This window comes from Pelophylax lessonae, assembly GCF_965119305.1.
Source record: "Pelophylax lessonae genome assembly, chromosome: 11".
Taxonomy (NCBI): domain Eukaryota; kingdom Metazoa; phylum Chordata; class Amphibia; order Anura; family Ranidae; genus Pelophylax; species Pelophylax lessonae.
This window is the reverse complement of record NC_138778.1, coordinates 18,843,520-18,867,886: the sequence shown is the minus strand read 5'-3', so window position 1 is coordinate 18,867,886 and position 24,367 is coordinate 18,843,520. Positions and strand designations below refer to the sequence as shown.

The following is a 24,367-nucleotide window of genomic DNA, read 5'->3' as shown; positions in this document are numbered from 1 at the left end:
TTCAGATTTTGGTGCTCTCATTGTGTTCAGCATTAAGAGCTGAGCTTGCACCCAAGCGGGAAGTGTGTATGAGATCGGGTGGCACAGTGGTGTAGTGGTTAGCACTTTCACCAAGCAGCAAGAGGGTCGCTGGTTCGAATTCCAACCACAACACTACCTGCCTGGAGTTTGCATGTCCTCCCTGTGCCTGCGTGGGTTTCCTCCCACACTCCAAAGACATGCTGATAGGTTAATTGGATCCTGTATAAAAAAAAAAAAAAATGGCCCTACTGTGTATGTATGAATGTGAGTTAGGGACCTTAGATTGTAAGCTCCTTGAGGGCAGAGACTGATGTGAATGTGTAATGTATATGTAAAGCGCTGCGTAAATTGACATCGCTATATAAGAACCTGAAATAAATAAATTGTGGCGACAGGGCGGCCTGGAGCAGCGCTATACTGTTTAACACAGGAGTACAAATGTCACCCCATAACAGGAAGCACCTGACCAAGGACCCCGATGACACGATCACTGGATGAAAGCTTCAGATGAGATGATAGTGATGGGGTTTAGATCTGCTCAGATGTATTTGGTGGAGTGCACAGAAAAGGACAGAATGCATAGTGTCACTTTTATTTTACTCCAAGCACCATAAATAATACAAAAAATAACCTCCTTGGACACAAGAAGTTTTCTTTTTAGGGATAAGTTCCTCTAAAGATTAGTATCATTCCCACAGGAAAAATGTCATCTCTGCTAAAGGAGTTGGTATGGTACACTTCACTGGCAAAGGTTAATAAATAGCAAAGAATTCTAGGGGGGTGACCTCACACGGATCATGTGACTAGTGTTGTAGAACGTTCACAAACATGATCCTATCAATTTCCCGAATGTCTGCGTTCTTCTGACGTTCCCATCAGTTGCCTCGTGGCTGCATTTGGTGGTAAAGAAAAAATCACTTTTTTTAAATCCTTTTTTTGTTTGCTGCCAGAGACCCCTCTATAGTGATTGTCTATATACATGCGTGTTACACGGAACGTAGACATGGATAGAGTCTCATCGCGTCATGTGACTTCCAGTCAATGGAACACCCATTTTTATTGGAAGATAAAGTTCCAGAAATATAGTTTACAGGCACAACAGCTGAACAGGAGCTCCGGTTTTAAACCTGACGTCATAAAAGGCTTCTATAGCAATCTTCAAAGGAGGTGGGTGTTCGAGGAAAGGTGGAACATACAAAAACATGGGTAGAAACAACAACCAAAAATTTAGGTAGAAACGGCAAAAACTGGAAGTTTTGGATTAAAAAAAAAAAAATAGGCAGCCACGGAAGTATATTTTGGGTAAACAAAGAAGCTGTAGTGATAAATTCCCATAGTTTTTTTTTTATTTTTGGATCCTTTAAACAACTTGGAAAAATGTCTTGTGTGGAATTTTCCTATATGCATGTAGATCTTTTCCTTCGGACTCTCCATAGTGTTTCAGAAAAGCTTCCCATGGTGTTTTTTATGGCTCTTGCCAGTGATCCACATTTGGTCAAACTTGACCTCTTTCGAGCCTTCAAAGTAGGCGCTCTACCTTTCAAAACGTTGGGTGTTATTGCTATCGCTTTGTACGATGCCTACAGGGCTCAAAAAGAGATTCTGTAGACCTTCCAGATAACGGGGATGATTCCTGGAAAGATCCCAACGTCTTGAGCGCGAATCAAAGCGGGAATAAGCCAGTCTGACCTGCTCTTGGTTAGCTTGTCAACTGCGTTAAAACTAAAGTCAATAGTTCCTACACCCTAATCTCATCCTCCTCCTCCTCGTCCATAAAGGAGAAGTCTCTTCCCTTTCTTGGTTTTTCCTCTGGGATTCCTGATGAACCTCTGGAAACAGAATGGTACTCTTTGGTTGGCTTAATTTTGTTGTTTCTGCTGGATGTAGGAAGGCTTCCATGCTCTGCTTTTGTTGAGGGACCTGTTGGCTTAGAAGGCATAAAATTCTGGCTGTTGGCACCATTTCCATCTGGTTTGTCGAGACCGAGACTGAGGTCAAGATCCTGCTCCCACTGATCCTTGTCCATGATGCTCAATATATCGCCCAACATGGATGGGCCCAAGTCGATATGAAACGACATGATGGACTCTGCATGTTTCATGCCATAGGTGCTTTTGGGAGCTGTCTCTGGCAAGTCTGTTAGATCTCCAAATTCTTTTTCTGCTAAAACTGGGTCTGGAATGTGTGCCGAGGTACGAGCAGATGCCCCGTTCATGTGGTGTTGCTCTTCGGGAGCCTTCTTTACTGGGCTGGAAGACAGACTCTTTGGCAACTTTCTGCTTGCGTTTTTATCTGCTTCTTTTTCAGTCAGCTGTGGCAAAGAGACGGCGTTCTTCACAAACAAGGCAGAGTCCCTGAGTGACCCTAGCATGTCCCTGCGATCGCCTCTCGTCACTGAAAGCGAGCGCTTGCTGCTGCGAAAGGTTCGGGACAATAGCCCTGGCTTGGAAGTTGATTCTTCTGGTTCTGGTTCTTGCTGATCGTCCACTTTGCTCAGAAAAGACGTGTCTCCGAAAGCGTCCCCCGCCCTGCCTATGTGCATGGTGTGCCGGAAATCCCCTAAGGGAGCGCTTATCATTTCTGCAGTGAGGTCAGCCCGGGAGCGCCTTTTGGATGCATTGGGGTTGGCTACCAGCTGCTTCAAAATCGGCATCTTGGCAGTCTATGCAAGAAATCCCTTTTTTTGCTAGTTCAGTATTCCCAGTCGATGTTTGTTTATAAAGTTAATCTTGCAAAATTTTTTCAGGCGAAACCTCTGTAGAAGTCCAAGGAAGCCAATAACTGGATATTGTTCAGCCAAGTCCACGCTAATCTCAACTATCCTTTAGAACCTGGAAAACAAAGAGAAAAATGTCAAGTTCTGAATTGGAACTTCGTACAGAGGTCTTCAAACTTTCTAAACAAAGTGCCTGTTTACTGTCCTTCAGACTTTGGGGGGGGGGGGGCTGAATTGTGACTGGTGGGGGTAGAAAATGTCCAGGGCCCAGCATCAGTGACAATAAACATGACCTCCAGCTTGTTGGTTAGTAGGAGGAATAGTGCCCCATTATTGGTATTAGTGGAAGGAATAGTGCCCCATTGTTGGTGTCGGTGGCAGGAATTATGTCCCACTGTTGGTGTTAGTGGGAGGAATAGTGCCTGATCATTGGTGTCTGTGGGAGGGGAATTGCTGGATCATTGCTGTCAGTGGAAGACATAGTGCTCCATAGTTGGTATCAGTGGGAGGAATAGTGCCCCATAGTTGGTGTCTGTGGGAGGAATAGTGCCCCATAGTTGGTGTCTGTGGGAGGAATAGTGCCCCATAGTTGGTGTCTGTGGGAGGAATAGTGCCCCATAGTTGGTGTCTGTGGGAGGAATAGTGCCCCATAGTTGAGGTCAGTGGGTGAAACAGTGCCCCATAGTTGGGGTCAGTGGGTGGAACAGTGCCCCATAGTTGGGGTCAGTGGGTGGAACAGTGCCCCATAGTTGGGGTCAGTGGGTGGAACAGTGCCCCATAGTTGGGGTCATTGGTTGGAACAGTGCCCCATAGTTGGGGTCACTGGGAGGAATGTTACCCCAATGGCCAGATAAAGGCAAGCAAAGAGCCACAGTTTGGAGACCACTAAATTCGTACGAGGAATATTAATGTACAAAGAGTCAAAATAACCAACAACTTTATTTTCTGTTGCGCTAGAAATATTTCCTGAACTTGTGAGGACACCATGGGGAGTATACCATGCCTTGAAGGCTGCCATTACAGACCTACTTCCTGGCTGTCACAGTGACCAGCTGGTTCAACATTTTTCTGAGACTCTACCCCAGAAAAAGTATGAAGACCAAAAAAGTTGGAGGTCCCAATCTGCACAATTGTTCTCAGGTAGTGTTTCAAAGTACTCATCAGGGTCAGGCCAGTTACGCTTTAAGAAGGACCAGTCAGCAATGACTGCCTTTCTGTTGGCCCTGATGGGGTTTCCTTTGTTGCAAAACGAGGCGGGTAATACCTCTTCAGCAGGCAGCAAGTCATTAATTTGCTCTGTTCAAGTGCTAAGGCGGATGAAAAATGTTCAGCATCTGACATATTTTCCAAGTGTGTCGGATGGTTGTCCCCTATGTCACGGCTGTGTTATGTGGTGTCGTAGCAGGACAGGCATCTGATGAAGGTATGTTGGAATGGTGAAGATTCTTGGCTATCCTAACTCTTGAACAGATGAACAGCGGGAAGGGAGGATATGTCGGGGGAAAGAAAATACAGGAGGGGAAGAGAAACCAGTTGCACTTCCAATGTACCCCAATAGTTGTGTTTGCTAGGCTATGATATACTCCTGACCAATGTACTCTTATTACCTTTATATACTTCTGAAGTTCTTCAGAGTCTCTTATTTTTAAAAATGAGTGTTTTTTACGTGGTGGTCCCTCGCTTGTTAAAGCGTGTTATGTTTGGTACAAGGACTGATCTACCAGCTACACTACTGCCCTCCTCTGTAAATGGGGGGGGGGGGGGGGGGGAAGAAATCGCAAGTCGCACAACTTTCAGGCTCCATACACAATAGACACTCACTCCAAAACGGCTAAAATGCTGGATAAAATATTTAGTGTTTTTTGCCAGCATTTTTTTTTAGCGTTAAGGAGTGGTAAAGTTTTGTTAAGCAGCAGTGACTGCTGGCGTACTGAATAGCTGGTTGTTAAGGAGAGGGCCGGCAAGCCGGTCGCTGCGTCCCTATCAACTGATGACTCCGCTGTCAGTGGGGGAAAAAAAAAAAAAATATATATATATATATATATATAGCATGGGTCCCCCCCCCCCCAAAATCCCCCACATCCTGCCCCCTCCTGCAATGTGAATGAGTAGGGGATACCCCTACTCATTCACCAAAAAAGCGTCAAACAGTAAGTAGAAATGCACACAGAGTTTTTGACAAGTCCTTAAAAGCTATGGGTTGCACCGCAACCGCAGTGCTGCAGGTAAGGGGTAAAACAGGCATCCAGTAGTTGACATATCTCCAACCAACCTATCGTTCAAAGAAACAAAGAGGAGAGGCGCCTCGTAGTGTAGACTGTAAGTAAAATGTATTCAAAAATAAAGAGTAAGACTCGCATAGTAGTGTTAGTTAACAAGCTTTTTAAATATTTTCATTACCCAGGGGACGTCCAGAGGATTAGGGGCTATAATGCCGGTGCTTGGGGCTATGATGCGAGTGCTGGTGCTGTATCGATGCCTGGTCACGCTGAATCCGGCCGGATTTAAGCTTGAGAAAGGAGCGCGCATTGTAAGATTCCACCTACTGTGCATGCTCTGAAACGCGTTGCGTCCTAGTGACGTCAGAGATTGTACTGCGTTCCAGCATGGGTTCCAGCCCTTGGTCTCGGCTGCTCTCCATTCCACACTGATTGCCGGCCAGATTCATAGCCCCTACTTTTCTGGATGTCCCCTGGGTAATGAGAATACCTGAAAAAGCTTGTAACCAACACTACTATGCGAGTCTTACTCTTTATTTTGGAAAACATTTTACTTAGTCTACACCTCAGAGGCGCCTCTTCTCTTTGTTTCTTTTCATGTTTTGGGGAAGCAGCTTCTACACCCCCCGCCCCCCCCCCCCCCCATTAAAGGCCAGCCCTACTTAGAGGTTGTAAACCTCAGGGTAAAAAAAAAAACCTGAAAGACAAAGGCATAATGAGCTAGTACTAGCTCATTATGAGATACTTACCTTAGACCGAAGCCCCCGCAGTGCAGCGCACTCACCGGTAGCTTGGCAGACATTTTCGGCCGTTCTGCTTCCTGGTTCGCATCCTCCGGCCATCTGATTGGCCGGATTCGCGAAGGCATGTGCGCGGGAGCTGCCGTTCACAGCACAGGGCTGTGGCTGTTCCTTCAGAGCGCATGCGCCGATGACGTCATTGGCTGCATGCAATGTAAATATCTCCTAAGCGGTGCCATTTTAGGAGATATTTACAGTACCTATAGGTAAGCCTTATTTATAGGCTTACCTATAGGTACAAGTTATTAAGGTGGGTTTACAACCTCTTTAAGTGGACTTGTTTTTTTTCTGTGGCTACAGCCATATGGACATATATATATGGACTATCTATATACATGTAATTTTTAGCCCCATCTGCGGATTTCTATGTATTAGTGCCTTACTAAACATGTTTAATTGCTGTCAGCCTATCATTTAAACTGCCCTCTGAAAAGCCATTCATCGTGGATCCTTTATAGAGGGCCGTCAATCACCAATGTGCTTTTTATTATTTATTTATTTTTTATTTCCTGTCTTATTTTCCTTTTAATTCTTGAGACAAAACAGTAAGTGAGAGGAGATATATCGGTAAAGGAAGGGAAGCCTCTTAGTTGTCACCTGAACAAGTGGCCCTATTTCAATTTTTCCCCTCTATTTTTGTTCTGGTGACCCATTGGGGAGATTTCCCCTCAATTCTGGTGTTGAGAGATAACAGGAAGTGATAGAATTCCAACAATCAGTAGAAGATCTCTCTAACCCTATCTGATAAATCAAGAAAAGTACTTCAGCCTTTTGGCTTTCACTTTGCAGCAGTGTTCCACAAATATTCATATATACCTATACATCTACACATAAGCTACATCTGGAAACACTCGAAGCACTGCAATGTTGCTGTAGCCTACTTCCACAAGAGAATGCCATGCTACTGTATCCCACTTCAGGAAGAGACTGCCATGTCAAGATAGCCTGCTATTGCAAAAGACTACCATGTTGCCATACCCTGCTCCTACAGGGGACTATCATGTTAGCAAAGGTGTTTACTAAAAGAGAATGTTTTGTTGGCAGTCTTTAGTGGAAGAGACCCATGCCACGTCGGCAAAGCCTTCCAGGGCTAGAGACTGCCACGTCGCCGTAGCCTTCCGCGGCTGGAGGCTGCCACGTCGTCGTAGCCTTCCGCGTCTGGAGGCTGCCACGTCGTCGTAGCCTTCCGCGTCTGGAGGCTGCCACGTCGTCGTAGCCTTCCGCGTCTGGAGGCTGCCACGTCGTCGTAGCCTTCCGCGTCTGGAGGCTGCCACGTCGTCGTAGCCTTCCGCGTCTGAAGGCTGCCACGTCGTTGTAGCCTTCTGCGTCTGGAGGCTCCCACGTCGTCGTAGCCTTCTGCGTCTGGAGGCTCCCACGTCCTCGTAGCCTTCTGCGTCTGGAGGCTCCCACGTCGTCGTAGCCTTCTGCGTCTGGAGGCTCCCACGTCGTCGTAGCCTTCCGCGTCTGGAGGCCGCCACGCCGGCGTAGCCTTCCGCGTCTGGAGGCTGCCATGCCGGCGTAGCCTTCCGCGTCTGGAGGCTGCCATGCCGGCGTAGCCTTCCGCGTCTGGAGGCTGCCATGCCGGCGTAGCCTTCCGCATCTGGAGGATGCCATGCCGGCGTAGCCTTCCGCGTCTGGAGGCTGCCACGTTGTCATAGCCTTCCGCGTCTGGAGGCTGCCACGTCGTCGTAGCCTTCCACGCTCTGGAGGCTGCCACGCCGGCGTAGCCTTCCGCGTCTGGAGGCTGCCATGCCGGCGTAGCCTTCCGCATCTGGAGGCTGCCACGTTGTCATAGCCTTCCGCGTCTGGAGGCTGCCACGGTGTCGTAGCCTTCCGCGTCTGGAGGCTGCCACGGTGTCGTAGCCTTCCGCGTCTGGAGGCTGCCACGGTGTCGTAGCCTTCCGCGTCTGGAGGCTGCCACGGTGTCGTAGCCTTCCGCGTCTGGAGGCTGCCACGGTGTCGTAGCCTTCCGCGTCTGGAGGCTGCCACGGTGTCGTAGCCTTCCGCGTCTGGAGGCTGCCACGGTGTCGTAGCCTTCCGCGTCTGGAGGCTGCCACGTCGTCGTAGCCTTCCGCGTCTGGAGGCTGCCACGGTGTCGTAGCCTTCCGCGTCTGGAGGCTGCCACGGTGTCGTAGCCTTCCGCGTCTGGAGGCTGCCACGGTGTCGTAGCCTTCCGCGTCTGGAGGCTGCCACGTCGTCGTAGCCTTCCGCGTCTGGAGGCTGCCATGCCGGCGTAGCCTTCCGCATCTGGAGGATGCCATGCCGGCGTAGCCTTCCGCATCTGGAGGATGCCATGCCGGCGTAGCCTTCCGCGTCTGAAGGCTGCCACGTCGTTGTAGCCTTCCGCGTCTGGAGGCTCCCACGTCGTTGTAGCCTTCTGCGTCTGGAGGCTCCCACGTCGTCGTAGCCTTCTGCGTCTGGAGGCTCCCACGTCCTCGTAGCCTTCTGCGTCTGGAGGCTCCCACGTCGTCGTAGCCTTCTGCGTCTGGAGGCCGCCACGCCGGCGTAGCCTTCCGCGTCTGGAGGCTGCCATGCCGGCGTAGCCTTCCGCATCTGGAGGATGCCATGCCGGCGTAGCCTTCCGCGTCTGGAGGCTGCCACGTTGTCATAGCCTTCCGCGTCTGGAGGCTGCCACGTTGTCATAGCCTTCCGCGTCTGGAGGCTGCCACGGTGTCGTAGTCTTCCGCGTCTGGAGGCTGCCACGTCGTCGTAGCCTTCCACGCTCTGGAGGCTGCCACGTCGTCGTAGCCTTCCGCGTCTGGAGGCTGCCACGTCGTCGTAGCCTTCCGCGTCTGGAGGCTGCCACGTCATCGTAGCCTTCCGCGTCTGGAGGCTGCCACGTCATCGTATCCTTCCGGGGCTAGAGATTGCCTTGCAACAGCATTGCAGGCATGGGTGGCTCAACAAAACAGTCTATAAATTTTTGTCAGGCAGAACGGTTCCTGTATAAGGGGGCTTCTTCAGTATTTAGACATTTTGCTCAGAGTAGCTCTGTAAATATCTCCCCATTATTGTACACGTAGAAGTCTTTTGTACTTTGCATCTACCGTCTCTGAGATAATTCCACAAGCAGATTGTCAGATCCGTCTTTTCTGCCCGGTTACCTCTGTCCTTTTGGCTTTATACTCTGTGAGCACAATTTTTGACGGCTGTCATTATTGATGCTCAAACACGTCCGTTAACTCCATCATCAGAAAGCGTTCCCTGTAGCCGGGCTCTCAGAAGGAAACCCTTGCCCTCTAAATATAGACTAAGCACTAATGGATGTGTTTATTTAATACACCGGGCTCAGCCAACAACCCGGCAAGAGAGCACGAGCAACCCAAACTCCTCTCTCTCCGCTTCATGACTTCAGTAAGGTGGAATCATGATTGGTGGGTTTATTATATGACACATTGCTGTTTGCACTGCTACATTGTTTTACAGGTAAATAAGGCGTATTGAGTAAAGCGCATCTAAAACTAAAACTTTTAGTTTTGGATGGCGTGTAGAGGGGTTGGAATCCTTGTCAACCAACTATTACTTTTGTGACCGTGGGTTCCTTTTTAATAAAAGAAGTGGGATTTGGGTTTTGTATCCCTGCAGATGCATCTCCATACATACAAGGGCCACAAGAAGACTTTGGCACCACACCATTTATTATAAGTCTAAAAACAATGTTCATTTCCCCATAATATATCCAACGCATTTCAGGGCCTATAAATGCCTCCTTCCTCAGGGCTTGAAAGCTGATAAACAGCTAGAGAACAAGGTGACATAAAAGTACTCAAGATGTGGAACATATTGGAAATGGAGAAGAGGAGCAGTTTGCAATTTCAGGTTTCAGAAACTGGTCTTGCCTTCTTTTGAGGTTTTAATTGCCGCGTCTCTTCTGAGAATATTCACTCTCTCTCCATTTGTCCTGGTGACCATTGTTACTGGAACTAGAACCAAGAGGAAATCCAAATGTTGTAACCACCAGAACTAGTTAATCTTTAAATGGGGACAACTAAGAAGACTCCCTTCCTTCAAGAGATCTCCACTCAAGTCCTGTAGTGTCTTAAAACAGGAACTAAGGAAAATCTCCCCAGTCAGTCACCAGAGCAAAAATAGAGGGGAAATCTATTTGTTCCGACGACCACTAAGAAGATTCCCTTCCTTCAGAGAGATCTCCTCTCCCTTCCTGTTGCGTCTCAAGACTGGAGTTGGATAAAAATCTCTCCCATCTCTTATCCTAGTGACTAGGCAACCAATCAGCTTCTGCCATATACATGGGCACGTGTCCATGCTGACAAAAATCCCTAACTGGATGGCATTTGTTTTGCTAAAGAACAGTGTATCATAGACCACTGCGATTTCTAAAATGTGTGTGTATATTATAATATATATATATATATATATATATATATATATATATATGTATATATATATATATGTATATATATATAGTGTATGTGTGTGTATATATGTGTATATATATATATAATATAGTGTATGTGTGTGTGTATATATATATATATATATATGTGTGTATATATATATATATATATATATATATATATATATATATATGTGTGTGTGTGTGTATGTATATATGTGTGTGTGTGTGTGTGTGTGTGTGTGTGTGTGTGTGTGTGTGTGTGTATATATATATATATATATATATATATATATATATATATATATATATATATATATATATATATATATATATATATATATACACACACACTGTATTGGGGCACCTGCCTTTACACGCACATGAAATTTAATGGCATCCCAGTCTTAGTCCGTAGGGTTCAATATTGAGTTGGCCCACCCTTTGCAGCTATAACAGCTTCAACTCTTCTGGGAAGGCCGTCCACAAGGTTTAGGAGTGTGTCTATGGGAATGTTTGACCATTCTTCCAGAAGCGCATTTGAGGTCAGGCACTGATGGTGGACGAGAAGGCATGACTCGCCGTCTCCACTCCAATTTATTCCAACGGTGTTCTATCGGGTTGAGGTCAGGACTCTGTGCAGGCCAGTCAAGTTCCTCCACCGCAAACTCGTTCATCCATGTCTTTATGGACCTTGCTTTGTGCACTGAGGCGCAGTCATGTTGGAACAGGAAGGGACCATCTCCAAACTGTTCCCACAAAGTTGGGAGCTGGAAATTGTCCAAAATATCTTAATATGTTGACGCCTTAAGAGTTCCCTTCACTGGAACTAAGGGGCCAAGCCCAGCCTATGAAAAACAACCCCACACCGTAATCCCCCCTCCACCAAATGATTTGGACCAGTGCACAAAGCAAGGTCCATAAAGACATGGATGAGTGAGTTTGGGGTGGAGAAACTTGACTGGCCTGCACAGAGTCCTGACCTCAACCCGATAGAACACCTTTGGGATAAATTGGAGCAGAGACTGTGAGCCAGGCCTTCTTGTCTAACATCAGTGTTGTATCTCAAAAAAATGACCTGGTCAGGAAGGGGGGTAAATCTTCCATAGGTCAAGTGGTTAAACAGGATTTACAATTCTGTTCCAACAGTTTTTTTGCAGTGGTTCACACAGGGGTAGGATTCCAGTTCCTTGATTTATTACATTCCCTTTAATTTTAGGTAGAATAAAATTACATTATGCATCATTGCATAAGGCAGAAGATTTTGCTGCGATAACGCTGGTCACAGCCGTCGCTGTGTGCGTCACCTGAGATTATGTTGCAATACATCGCTGTGTCATTACATCTCATCTGTCGGCAAGTCTGGATTGGTCACCTGTTAGAACATGTCATCTGTCACTACATGATAAAGCTGCAACATCTGAACACGAGTGCAATCACATCACACATTTCAATTATATTTTGGGCATATATATTGCATCATATTTGTACAAAAATTCTATTCTATGTAGTGTTGGGTTTCTATCTATATATACACTATATGGCCAGTTTTTGGACACCTGACTATAATACCTGCATGGGCTTTTTGGACATCCCATTTCAAAACCATGCCCATTACTATGGAGTTACCCCTCCTCTCATGCCCATTACTATGGCGTTACCCCTCCTCTCATGCCCATTACTATGGCGTTACCCCCTCCTCTCATGCCCATTACTATGGCGTTACCCCCTCCTCTCATGCCCAATACTATGGCGTTACTCCTCCTCTCATGCCCAATACTATGGCGTTACTCCTCCTCTCATGCCCAATACTATGGCGTTACTCCTCCTCTCATGCCCATTACTATGGCGTTACTCCTCCTCTCATGCCCAATACTATGGCGTTACTCCTCCTCTAATGCCCAATACTATGGCGTTACTCCTCTAATGCCCAATACTATGGTGTTACTCCTCCTCTCATGCCCATTACTATAGAGTTGCCCCTCCCCTCATGCCTAATCCTATGGAGTTACCCCCTCCTCTCATGCCCATTACTATGGAGTTACCCCCTCCTCTCATGCCCTTTACAATGGCGTTACCCCTCCTCTCATGCCATTACTATGGCGTTGCCCCTCCCTTCATGCCCATTAATATGGAGTTACCCCTCCCTTCATGCCCATTAATATGGAGTTACCCCTCCCTTCATGCCCATTACTATGGAGTTACCCCTCCCTTCATGCCCATTACTATAGCGCTACCCTCCTCTCATGCCTATTACTATGGAGTTGCCCCTCCCCTCATGCCATTACTATGGCGTTACCCCTCCTCTCATGCCATTACTATGGCGTTACCCCTCCTCTCATGCCATTACTATGGCGTTACCCCTCCTCTCATGCCATTACTATGGCGTTACCCCTCCTCTCATGCCATTACTATGGCGTTACCCCTCCTCTCATGCCATTACTATGGCGTTACCCCTCCCCTCATACCCATTACTATGTGGTTACCCCTCCCCTTATGCCCATTACTACGGGGTTACCACTCCTCTCATGTCCATCACTATAGAGTTGCCCCTTTCCTCATGCCCATTGCTATGAAGTTACCCCCTCCCTTCATGCCCATTATTGTGGAGTTAGCCTTCCCCTTATGACGATCAGTATGCAGTGGCCCACCGAAAAAGAGTTTTGATTGGGCTTTAATTCTATAGGTGCCTCTGCTAATTTATATAATGTTTGGGGGCTCTAAGTAATTTTATAGCAAAAAAAATACTGATATTTACTTGCAAAGAACAAATGTCAGAAAATAGCTTGATTGGCTGGCTGTACATTTCCTATGGATCACAGGAGTGCAGTTTGCTCTGCACTGCTGTGACCCGTTTTCAGCAGAGAGAGGACAGAAGTCGGTCCAGGCACTGCGTCATCACGACCACGGAGTTGGAATCTGCCAAGTGCCTGGACCGACCAGGGCCGTCTTTAGTAGTGATTGGACCCTGGGCAAATATTTTCTTGGGCCCTACCAAATGCACCTACCAATGAAACTATTTGTGGGCAGTGCGGGCTCAAGGGGCAGCTTCTTTGGGCCCAACAACAATGGCTGGGCCCAGGGCAGCTGCCCCTTTTTGACCTGTGTTAAAGACAGCCCTGGGACTGACACCCGACTCAGCCTCTCAGCGAGCCACTGAGAGCCTGAGTCGGCCACCCCTCCACAGCCCAGCGCTTCAATGAGCGAGGAGGGGGCAGAGCGGAGAGCGGTGACTGACAGTCGCAGCTCTCTGCTCATGGAGCTGTCAGAACCGAGCGATCGGCGCTGTTCGTTCACTCGGTTCTCAGCGTAGAGGCACTGGGGGACAGATGCTACATCCACCTAGGTAAGTATAAATTAAAAAAAAAAAAATAAACCCATACATCTCTTTTAAGTAGTTAAATGTTGGGTATCTATTTACTCAGCGTAACATCATTATTTATTTATTTATATTTTACAAAAAATGAGGTAAGTTTTTGTGTCTGTGTGCAAAAAAAATATAAATTAAAGTGTATTTTTATCCAAAAAATATATATTTGACCACTGTGCGGTCTGCGAACACATAAAAATTGCAACACCCATTATTTTATTCTCTGGGGCCTCTGCTAAAAAAATCTATATAATGTTTGGAGGTTCTAAGTAGTTTTCTAGCAAAAAAAATATATAGATTTTTACATATATGTGGGAAGTGTCAGAAATGGCCCAGTTGGCTAAAATGGTTAAAGTGTAGGGGTTCTTTAACCGGTTCCGGACCACCCACCGCCGATTTACTGCGGCAGGGCGGCCCTCCTGTTCGAAACGACGTAGGTCTACGTCCGTCGCGCGCCTGCAGCTAGGGGGCGCACACGCGCTCCCGCCTCCACTCGGCAGCGGGGACTCCGATGCAGGGGGTAAGCGGCTCCAATTGCCACCAGCCACCCGCAATTGCTCCCCGCTGAGAGAGGAGGACTGACAGCTATTGTAAACACAGCCGACCATCCTTCTCCCTGGAATGATCATAGAGCCTCTGTGATCCTTCTATATAGGATCACGGGTCTCTGTGATCATTTCACAAGCCACACCCCCATACAGTTAGAATCACTCCCCTAGGCTCACATTTAACCCCTTGATCGCCCCTGGTGTTAACCCCTTCCCTGCCAGTGTCAATATTACAGTAACAGTGCATATTTTTAGCACTGATTACTGTAGTAATGTCCCTGGTCCCCCCAAAAGTGTCAAAAATGTCAGGGTTCCGATCTGTCCGCCGAAATTTCGCAGTCCTGCTAAAAATCGCAGATCACCGCCATTACTAGTAAAAAAAAAAAAAAATAATAATAATAATAAATAAAAATGACATTTCCCCCTAGTTAGTAGGCGCAATAACTTTTGCGCAAACTAATCAAAATACGCTTATTGCGATTTTTAATTTTTTTTTTTTTTACCAAAAATATGTAGCAGAAAACAAATTGGCCTAAAATGTAAAAAATTTTAGATTTTTACGTTTTTTGGGAAATGTTATATATCAGAATGTGAAAGAGAGATAGATATATATAGATATAGATATAGATATAGATAGATATATATATATATATATATATATATATATATATATATATATATATATATATATATATATATATATATATATATATCTATATCTATATATTTATTTATATATATTTTTTTTTTTTTTAAAAATTAAAAATCGCTCTGGTGATCAAATACCACCAAAAGAAAGCTCTATTTGTGGGGGGGGGAAACCATACATTTAATTTGGGTACAGTGTCGTACGCAATTGTCCGTTAAAGTAACGCAGTGCCGAATCCCAAAATATGGCCTGGTCAGGAAGGGGGTAAAATCCCCCAAAAGTGTCAAAAATGTCAGTTAAGGGTCCGATCGGTCAGCCGCAATGTCGCAGTCCTGCTAAAAATTGCAGACCGCCGCCATTACTAGTAAAAAATAAAAAATAACAATATAAATTACATTTATTGCAAATTTTTTTTTTTTTTACTAAAATTATGTAGCAGAAAACAAATTGGCCTAAAATGTTTAAAGAAAAATCTATCTTAAATTTTTTTTGGGAATGTTCTATAGCAGAAAGTAAAAAATATAGTTATTTTTCAGAATTGTCGCTATTTTTTGTTTATAGCGCAAAAAATAAAAATCGCACAGGTGATTAAATACCACCAAAAGAAAGCTCTGTTTGTGGGGAAAAAAGGACATCGATTTTATATGGGTACAGCGCCGAACGACCGCGCAATTGTCCGGTAAAGTAACGCAGTGCCGAATCGCAAAATACGGCCTGGTCATTAAGGGGGAAAATCTTCGGGTCCAGAAGTGGTTAAGGTTACTGCGGTCAGCCTTCCCGGAACCTGCGATGGCTGAAGACGTACAATAATACAATGTCGGCATTCCTCAGATTCCTAGAAATAGGATTTTTTACACCTGAGCAATCGATGGCTTTTGTTTTTTTTCCATATGAAGAATTCTCTCTTCTATGGCCGGCGGGCGTTGTTATTTTGTCTGTGCGATCCCATCGAGGGTAGTCATAAAGCGGGAGACGGTGGGACTTCCCAGATGCTATGAATAGGGAGGATGTTCTGGTAGAGAGGAGCTGGCCCTGACTAACTAAGCATGTCCTTCTCCTGAGTCACAGGACACAAAATAGACCTTTATTCCGGACCGATGAGAGGAAAACCTCGCCTGGCAATGCCACGCACCCAGACGCGTCTGCTCGAACGCTGGCCACAGATTGGGGGGGATTTGGCAAAATATCCAACAAAACTTCGATACATTTCTGAGCGATAATTGCAACAATCTGCTTTATTTTTTGCGCTATAAACAAAAAAAATAGCAACAATTCTGAAAAAAAAAAAAAAAATTCACATTCTGCTATATAACCTTCCAAAAACAAATTTAAAAATCAACATTTTTTAACATTTTAGGCCAATTTGTTTTCTGCTACATATTTTTGATAAAAAAAATAAAAAAAAACGCATTAAGCGTATTTTGATTGGTTTGCACAAGTTATCGCATCTACAAACTATGGGAAAGATTTGTCATTTTTATTGTTTTTTTTTTTTTTTTTTTTTTCAACTAGTAATGGCGGCGATCTGAGATTTTTAGCAGGACTTGGACAGATCGGACCCCTAACTAACATTTGACACTTTTGGGGGGACCAGTGACATTAGTACAGTAATCAGTGCTATAAATATGCACTGTTAGGGCTCTTTCACACGGTCTGCCTCCGTAGGCGGATCCGTGCTGCTCAGCGAGGATCGATCCGCCGATCCCCGCTGAGCCGGCGGATGACAGCTCCGTCTCCGCTTGCAGTGCGGAGAGGGAGGTGTCGCAGCTCCCGCTGCTCTCTATGGGGGATCGGATGAGAGCGGACCGCCTGTCCGCTCTCATCCGATCCGATTACTGAACGGATGGAAAAATAGGGTTTTCATCCGTCCGGATTTCATGGACAGGATCGGATACAGATGGCAGCGGGTGTCAGCGGAGGTGTCTCCGCTGACATCCGCTGCCCCATAGAGCTGCATGGAGGATCCGATCAGATCCGCCTAAAAAAACTGACAGACGGATCTGATCGGATCGCCCGTGTGAAAGAGCCCTTACTGTAATAATGACACTGGCAGGGAAGGGGCTAACCCTGTGGGTGATCAAGTGGTTAAATGTGAGCCTAGGGGAGTGATTCTAACTGTGGGGGGGCGTGGCTTGTGAAATTACCATAGAGACATGTGATCCTATATAGAAGGATCACAGGCGCTCTGTGACCATTCCAGGGAGAAGAACGGGCGGCTGTGTTGACAACAGCCGACCGTCCTTCTCTCTCAGCTGGGAAATGATCGCAGGTGTCAGGGGCTAACCCTGTGGGTGATAAAGGGGTTAAATGTGAGCTTAAGGGAGTGATTCTAACTGTGGGGGGGCGTGGCTTGTGAAATGACCATAGAGACCTGTGATCCTATATAGAAGGATCACAGGAGCTCTGTGACCATTCCAGGGAGAACAGCCGACCGTCCTTCTCTCTCAGCGGGAAAACGATCGCAGGTGTCAGGCGGCAATCGGAGATTTTTAGCAGGACTTCGACAGATCGGACCCCTAACTTAACATTTTTGACACTTTTGGGGGTACCAGTGACATTACTACGGTAATCAGTGCTAAAAATATGCACTGTTACTGTAATAATGACACTGGCAGGGAAGGGGTTAACACTTTAGGTGATCAAGGGGTTAAATGTGAGCCTAGGGGAGTGATTCTAACTGTGGGGGGGGGGCGTGGCTTGTGAAATGACCATAGAGACCTGTGATCCTATATAGAAGGATCACAGGCGCTCTGTGACCATTCCAGGGAGAAGAACGGTCAGGTGTGTTTGCAACAGCCGACCATTCTTCGCTATCAGCAGGGAACAATCGCGGGTGTCAGGCGGCAATCTGAGCCACCTCAACCGTGCGTCGGAATCACCGCTGCCGCGTGCGTCGGAATCCCCGCTGCCGATGCGTGACCGACGTAGGTCTATGTCATTTCGCGCAGGAGGTAAATTGGCGATGGGCGGTCTGGAGCCAGTTGAAAAGGGGGGCGGGGAGGGGGGTGCAAAAACAAAAATTTTGCGTTTTTTAAAGTTTTGTTCAGTGTAAATAGATTGGAAATTCCAGAGAAATGTTTAAAATAACGCGTTACAATTGACCTAAACCCATTCCATTTGCAGTTGACTAAAATGCATGAGATTTTAGTTGACTAAAATGCACTGGAGATTTTATTAGACTAAAATAGGACTAAAGCTAAAACAATTCAGATGACTAAAATATGACTAAAACTAAATCGAAATTTGCTGCCAAAATTAACACTGCCCATCAGAAGACAATGCAGTCTTCGCTGTGGTCGGAGAGTGAAAAAACAACCCATTGCATATTTCCATACTCCGTCCCATGGAGGACCGAGGGGAAAAATATTTTTTAGCAATCCCTGGAGCACGGGCCGCAGCGCAGCGTTGTTATTTGAAGGCCCGCGTCCACGCCAGATCTATTTCTGGCCATGCAAAAAAAAAAGTGAACAAGGTTTATTTTTTTTTCTTGGCATAAATTGAGAAGGCTCGAATAATCCGACCGTGTGTCCTTGAAAGGCCTAGACTTAAAGTAAAAGCACAAGCGGCTTCTGTTCTCTTTACAGTACTCCAATGTGTACCCCTCCCCCGCCCACCTCGCTCATATACTAACATTACACGTCACGGCCAAACACTCTATACGGAGCTGCGTCAATGTTTTTGGTCCCCTGACTGAGCGCCATCAAAGGGGTCTTTCATGCTCTGGGCTACTCGAGCAAACCACTGACACCGCGGACTACCTCGTCATAATGACAGACCAGCGTCCTTTGTGCCAGACAAGAGGCGTCTATGTAACGCACATACTTATAGATGGGATATTGAAGCTGAATTCCGGGGAACAGAAAAAAAACTAGGCTTGCAGTGTGGTTACCCTGCACTGCAAGGGTTAAGTGCTCCTTTTTGCCTAGGGTAGGGGGTCTCCAAAATGTATGAACAAAGTGCCAGTTTACTGATCTTCAGACTTTAGGGGGGCCAGTAGTGGGAGTAAACCATGCCCCATCATTGGTGTCAGTGGGAGGAATAGTGCCCCATCATTGGTGTCAGTGGGAGGAATAGTGCCCCATCATTGGTGTCAGTGGGAGGAATAGTGCCCCATCATTGGTGTCAGTGGGAGGAATAGTGCCCCATCATTGGTGTCAGTAGGAGGAATAGTGCCCCATCATTGGTGTCAGTGGGAGGAATAGTGCCACATCATTGGTATCAGTGGGAGGAATAGTGCCCCATCATTGGTGTCAGTGGGAGGTATAGTGCCTCATCATTGGTGTCCTTGGGAGGAATAGTGCCCCATTATTGGTGTCAGTGGGAGGAATAGTGCCCCATCATTGGTGTCAGTGGGAGCAATAGTGCCCCATCATTGGTGTCAGTGGGAGGAATAGCGCCCCGTTATTGGTGTCAGTGGAAGGAATAGTGCCCCGTTATTGGTGTTAGTGGAAGGAATAGTATCCTATCATTGGTGTCAGTGGGAGGAATAGTGCCCCATCATTGGTGTCAGTGGGAGGAATAGTGCCCCATCATTGGTGTCAGTGGGAGCAATAGTGCCCCATTATTGGTGTCAGTGGGAGGAATAGTGCCCCATCATTGGTGTCAGTGGGAGGAATAGTGCCCCATCATTGGTGTCAGTGGGAGCAATAGTGCCCCATCATTGGTGTCAGTGGGAGGAATAGCGCCCCGTTATTGGTGTCAGTGGAAGGAATAGTATCCTATCATTGGTGTCAGTGGGAGGAATAGTGCCCCATCATTGGTGTCAGTGGGAGGAATAGTGCCCCGTTATTGGTGTCAGTGGAAGGAATAGTATCCTATCATTGGTGTCAGTGGGAGGAATAGTGCCCCATCATTGGTGTCAGTGGCAGGAATAGTGCCCCATCATTGGTGTCAGTGGGAGGAATAGCGCCCCATTATTGGTGTCAGTGGAAGGAATAGTGCCCCGTTATTGGTGTTAGTGGTAGGAATAGTATCCTATCATTGGTGTCAGTAGGAGGAATAGTACCCCACTGTTGCTGATGGCAGGGGGAATAATGCCCCATGGGCCAGGTAAAAGCAAGCAAAGGGCCGCATCTGGCCCCCAGGCCACAGTTTAATGGCCGCTGGTTAGGGTATCAGGAAAAACGGCTGTTGCCTAACTTACCCCCACACAGCTTCACTCTGAGGTTGTGGGTGGGTTTTCGCTGTCCTCACTTGCAGTGCAGGACTCTTGGTCCTGCATTGTATTTGGTGACACATGACAGCTGCGACTGCCAGCTGGAGCACCGAAAAGCGGCTTCAGGGGAACGGTTGCATGAAAAAGAGAAACCTGCGAGAACGAAGGATGGGTAAATTATTTTTCCTGGTACCATGTGGATGGGGGGTACTTGATTTAAAGGTATTGTCTTGCAAAAAAGTATTTTTTTTCCTACAATTTGTAGACAAACTGTAGGAAAATAAATCCTTTTTTTTATCACTTTGATTTCATTTTTGTTTTTTTAATTTGGTTTTGAAGATAAAATGTGTCCTGTTTAAATTTACACTGGTATTTACAAATGAATTAAGGTGTTTCCCCCCCCCCCCCCCTTTTATTTCTACAAGTGACACTAAAATAAATGAACAAAACAAAAACTGAATGGTTAAAAGACCTGCCGAAAAAAAAAGGGGTTATTTTAAAATGAATTAGGGTAAACCTAGGTTTAGTAGGGTTAAGGGTGAATAGTGAATGATGGGGAGGGATGTACTGTGAGCAGAGGGTGAATGGTGGATGATGGGGAGGGATGTACTGTGAGCAGAGGGTGAATGGTGGATGATGGGGAGGGATGTACTGTGAGTGGAGGGTGAATGGTGGATGATGGGAAGGGATGTACTGTGAATGGTGGATGATGGGGAGGGATGTACTGTGACTGGAGGGTGAATGGTAGATGATGGGGAGGGATGTACTGTGAGTGGAGGGTGAATGCTGGATGATGGGAAGGGATGTACTGTGAGTGGAGGGTGAATGGTGGATGATGGGAAGGGATGTACTGTGAATGGTGGATGATGGGGAGGGATGTACTGTGAGCGGAGGGTGAATGGTGGATGATGGGGAGGGATGTACTGTGAGCGGAGGGTGAATGCTGGATGATGGGGAGGGATGTACTGTGAGTGGAGGGTGAATGGTGGATGATGGGGAGGGATGTACTGTGAGCAGAGGGTGAATGGTGGATGATGGGGAGGGATGTACTGTGAGTGGAGGGTGAATGGTGGATGATGGGGAGGGATGTACTGTGAGTGGAGGGTGAATGGTGGATGATGGGGAGGGATGTACTGTGAGTGGAGGGTGAATGGTGGATGATGGGGAGGGATGTACTGTGAGCGGAGGGTGAATGGTGGATGATGGGAAGGGATGTACTGTGAGCGGAGGGTGAATGGTGGATGATGGGGAGGGATGTACTGTGAGTGGAGGGTGAATGGTGGATGATGGGGAGGGATGTACTGTGAGTGAAGGGTGAATGGTGGATGATGGGGAGGGATGTACTGTGAGAGGAGGGTGAATGGTAGGATGATGGGGAGGGATGTACTGTGAGCAGAGGGTGAATGGTAGGATGATGGGGAGGGATGTACTGTGAGCAGAGGGTGAATGGTGGATGATGGGGAGGGATGTACTGTGAGTGGAGGGTGAATGGTGGATGATGGGGAGGGATGTACTGTGAGCAGAGGGTGAATGGTGGATGATGGGGAGGGATGTACTGTGAGTGGAGGGTGAATGGTGGATGATGGGGAGGGATGTACTGTGAGTGGAGGGTGAATGGTGGATGATGGGGAGGGATGTACTGTGAGCGGAGGGTGAATGGTGGATGATGGGAAGGGATGTACTGTGAGTGAAGGGTGAATGGTAGATGATGGGGAGGGATGTACTGTGAGAGGAGGGTGAATGGTAGATGATGGGGAGGGATGTACTGTGAGCGGAGGGTGAATGGTGGATGATGGGGAGGGATGTACTGTGAGTGGAAGGTGAATGGTGGATGATGGGGGAGGGATGTACTGTGAGCGGAGGGTGAATGGTGGATGATGGGGAGGGATGTACTGTGAGTGGAGGGTGAATGGTGGATGATGGGGAGGGATGTACTGTGAGTGAAGGGTGAATGGTGGATGATGGGGAGGGATGTACTGTGAGTGGAGGGTGAATGGTGGATGATGGGGAGGGATGTACTGTGAGCGGAGGGTGAATGGTAGATGATGGGGAGGGATGTACTGTGAGCGGAGGGTGAATGGTGGATGATGGGGAGGGATGTACTGTGAGCGGAGGGTGAATGATAATGGGTAGGGATGTACTGTGAGTGGAGGGTGAATGGTGGATGATGGGAAGGGATGTACTGTGAGTTGAAGGTGAATGGTGGATGATGGGGAGGGATGTACTGTGAGTGAAGGGTGAATGGTGGATGATGGGGAGGGATGTACTGTGAGTGAAGGGTGAATGGTGAATGATGGGGAGGGATGTACGGTGAGCGGAGGGTGAATGGTGGATGATGGGGACTGATGTACTGTGAGCGGAGGGTGAATGGTGGATGATGGGGAGGGTTGTACTGTGAGTTGAAGGTGAATGGTGGATGATGGGGAGGGATGTACTGTGAGTGAAGGGTGAATGGTGGATGATGGGGAGGGATGTACTGTGAGTGAAGGGTGAATGGTTGATGATGGGGAGGAATGTACTGTGAGCGGAGGATGAATGGTAGATGATTGGGAACGATGTACTGAGAACTTGTCCACTTTAAGATTAATATATTACGAGTAATAAAAAAAAAAAATGAGTGTTGATTCATGCTGCAAGAGGCGTGAAGTCTCCGGCGTTCTGGCACACAGGTGACCTCATGCCAAATGTATGTAGGAGGCGGGTGGGGTTGGATGCCTGTCATGTGCTGCATTTTAGCTGCAGCCCGTAGGAATTGTTTACATTCTGCCAGAGGACCCGGGCTCAAACGGATCTTCATGGTGGTGAACACTGGGCCTCTTAATTTTTTCTTTTTTTGCACTTTTTACCGTTTATATTTTTTTTATTTTGGTGATTTTCTTTTTACTTCTTAGAATACTAAACTGATCAGAAGAAGTCCTAACAGCCTGTGTCATAGGGTGACAACACAGGAGCACCACTGGGAGATGGGGAAAGAGCGTTGTCACCTTAAAAACAGGAAGTGTTTAAACAAATACATTGATAGCTGAATCACAGGGGCAGATTTACAAGGACTGAACACGACTTTTAAAATAGCCCTAACCTATTAAAGCGTACGTAAGATTTTAATGATATGGTTTACATGTACTACATGATAAAGGATCCCCAGAGCACTGTGGGTTTACTGAAGAGATCACACAGGAGTAACAGCCTGCTTTGTGGCTGGCTTTGTGTATTTGAAACTTCAAACTGAGCCATTCGATAAGAGTCACTGGGGATGAGTCTTTTAGGTCTGAGTGTTAATCAGGGCTTGACAAATTTGATTTGAATCTAGGAGCCGGCTAAGAGTAAAGGCCCGTACACATGTACCGATTGTCGGCCGTAAATATTCGGCCGACGACCGATCGGCCGATTGTAGGCTTGTTAGTATGATGCTTCCGACAGCCGACAGCGCATTTTCGGCCGAACAGAATCTGTCGTGCAAGCATTAAAATTTTTGTTGGCCAACACCAGAACGGCCAATTGTTCGCCAGTCAGTACAGATTTCGGCTGACAGACAGCAGATTTGCAAGACTGGGCATGCTCCGAAAAGAAAAAACACAGGGAAAGTGAACCATCACATGACATTAGAGCTGCACGATTAATCGTATGAAAATCGCGATCTCGATTCACCCCTCCTGACGATCTAACCCTGAAATATGCTCGATTCTTTGCATAGCTGCATAGCAGAGAGAACAGCTGTGGAAAAAAAAAAAAAAAGCCTCCCAGCAAACGGCTATCAGCAAAGTCTCCCAGTAACTATAAACAAAAATGATTACATTGTATCTTTTCCTTCCCTCTGCCAGGGAGAAAGGAAGTTTAACCTCTTAAAGACTGGATCTTTTTCTGACATTTGTTGCTTGCAAGTTAAAATCATTTTTTTTTGCTAGAAAAGTACTTAGAACCCCCAAACATTTTATATATCTTTTTTAGCAGAGACCCTACAGAATAAAATGGTGATTGTTGTAATATTTTATGTCACACTGTATTTGCGCAGCAGTCTTTCAAACGCAATTAATAGACTTTAATGAATAAAAAAAAAACGTAACAGTAAAGTTATCCCAATTTTTTTTTGTTACAGAGAATCGTGAGAGAATCGTGATCTTTATTCCAAGCTAAAAAATCGTGATTCTCATTTTGGCCAGAATCGTGCAGCTCTACATGACATCACTTCTGCAGTCGGCTGTTGTTGGCCGACAAAATTTGTGTGCAGTCTTTTGCAGTTTTCAACAGACACGACAGCCCTCGGACAAAAGACGGCTGAACGTTCGGCCGACGATCGGTACGTGTGTACGGGGCTTAACAGCCTGCTTTGTGGTTGGCTTTGTCTATTTGAAACCTCAAACTGAGCCATTTGATAAGAGTCACTGGGGATGAGTCTTTTAGGTCTGAGTGTTAATCAGGGCTTGACAAATTTGATTTCAGCTAAAAGAGTTTTTTTTTTTTTGTTTTTGTTTTTTTTAACAAAGCTTACAGGTGGAAAATGTAACCTGCTTATGAGGGTGAACGTATCCTTT

The 24,367-nt window shown here is 46.5% G+C and overlaps 2 protein-coding genes across 3 annotated transcripts in view; both read right to left on the bottom strand.

Moving 5' to 3' along the window:
- The window catches only part of CPSF4L (cleavage and polyadenylation specific factor 4 like), an 88,682-nt gene that overhangs the window by 42,713 nt on the left and 21,602 nt on the right, over window positions 1-24,367 (bottom strand). The window lies entirely within an intron of this gene.
- On the bottom strand, window positions 671-2,700 carry CDC42EP4 (CDC42 effector protein 4). The gene has a single exon (XM_082271357.1). The coding sequence runs from the start codon at window positions 2,672-2,674 to the stop codon at window positions 1,760-1,762; it is 915 nt and encodes a 304-aa protein (XP_082127483.1). The 5' UTR covers window positions 2,675-2,700; the 3' UTR covers window positions 671-1,759.

Excerpts from the sequence above, each read along its gene's own strand:
- CDC42EP4 (XM_082271357.1), bottom strand. The coding sequence starts at position 2,674 with ATGCCGATTTTGAAGCAGCTGGTAGCCAACCCCAATGCATCCAAAAGG.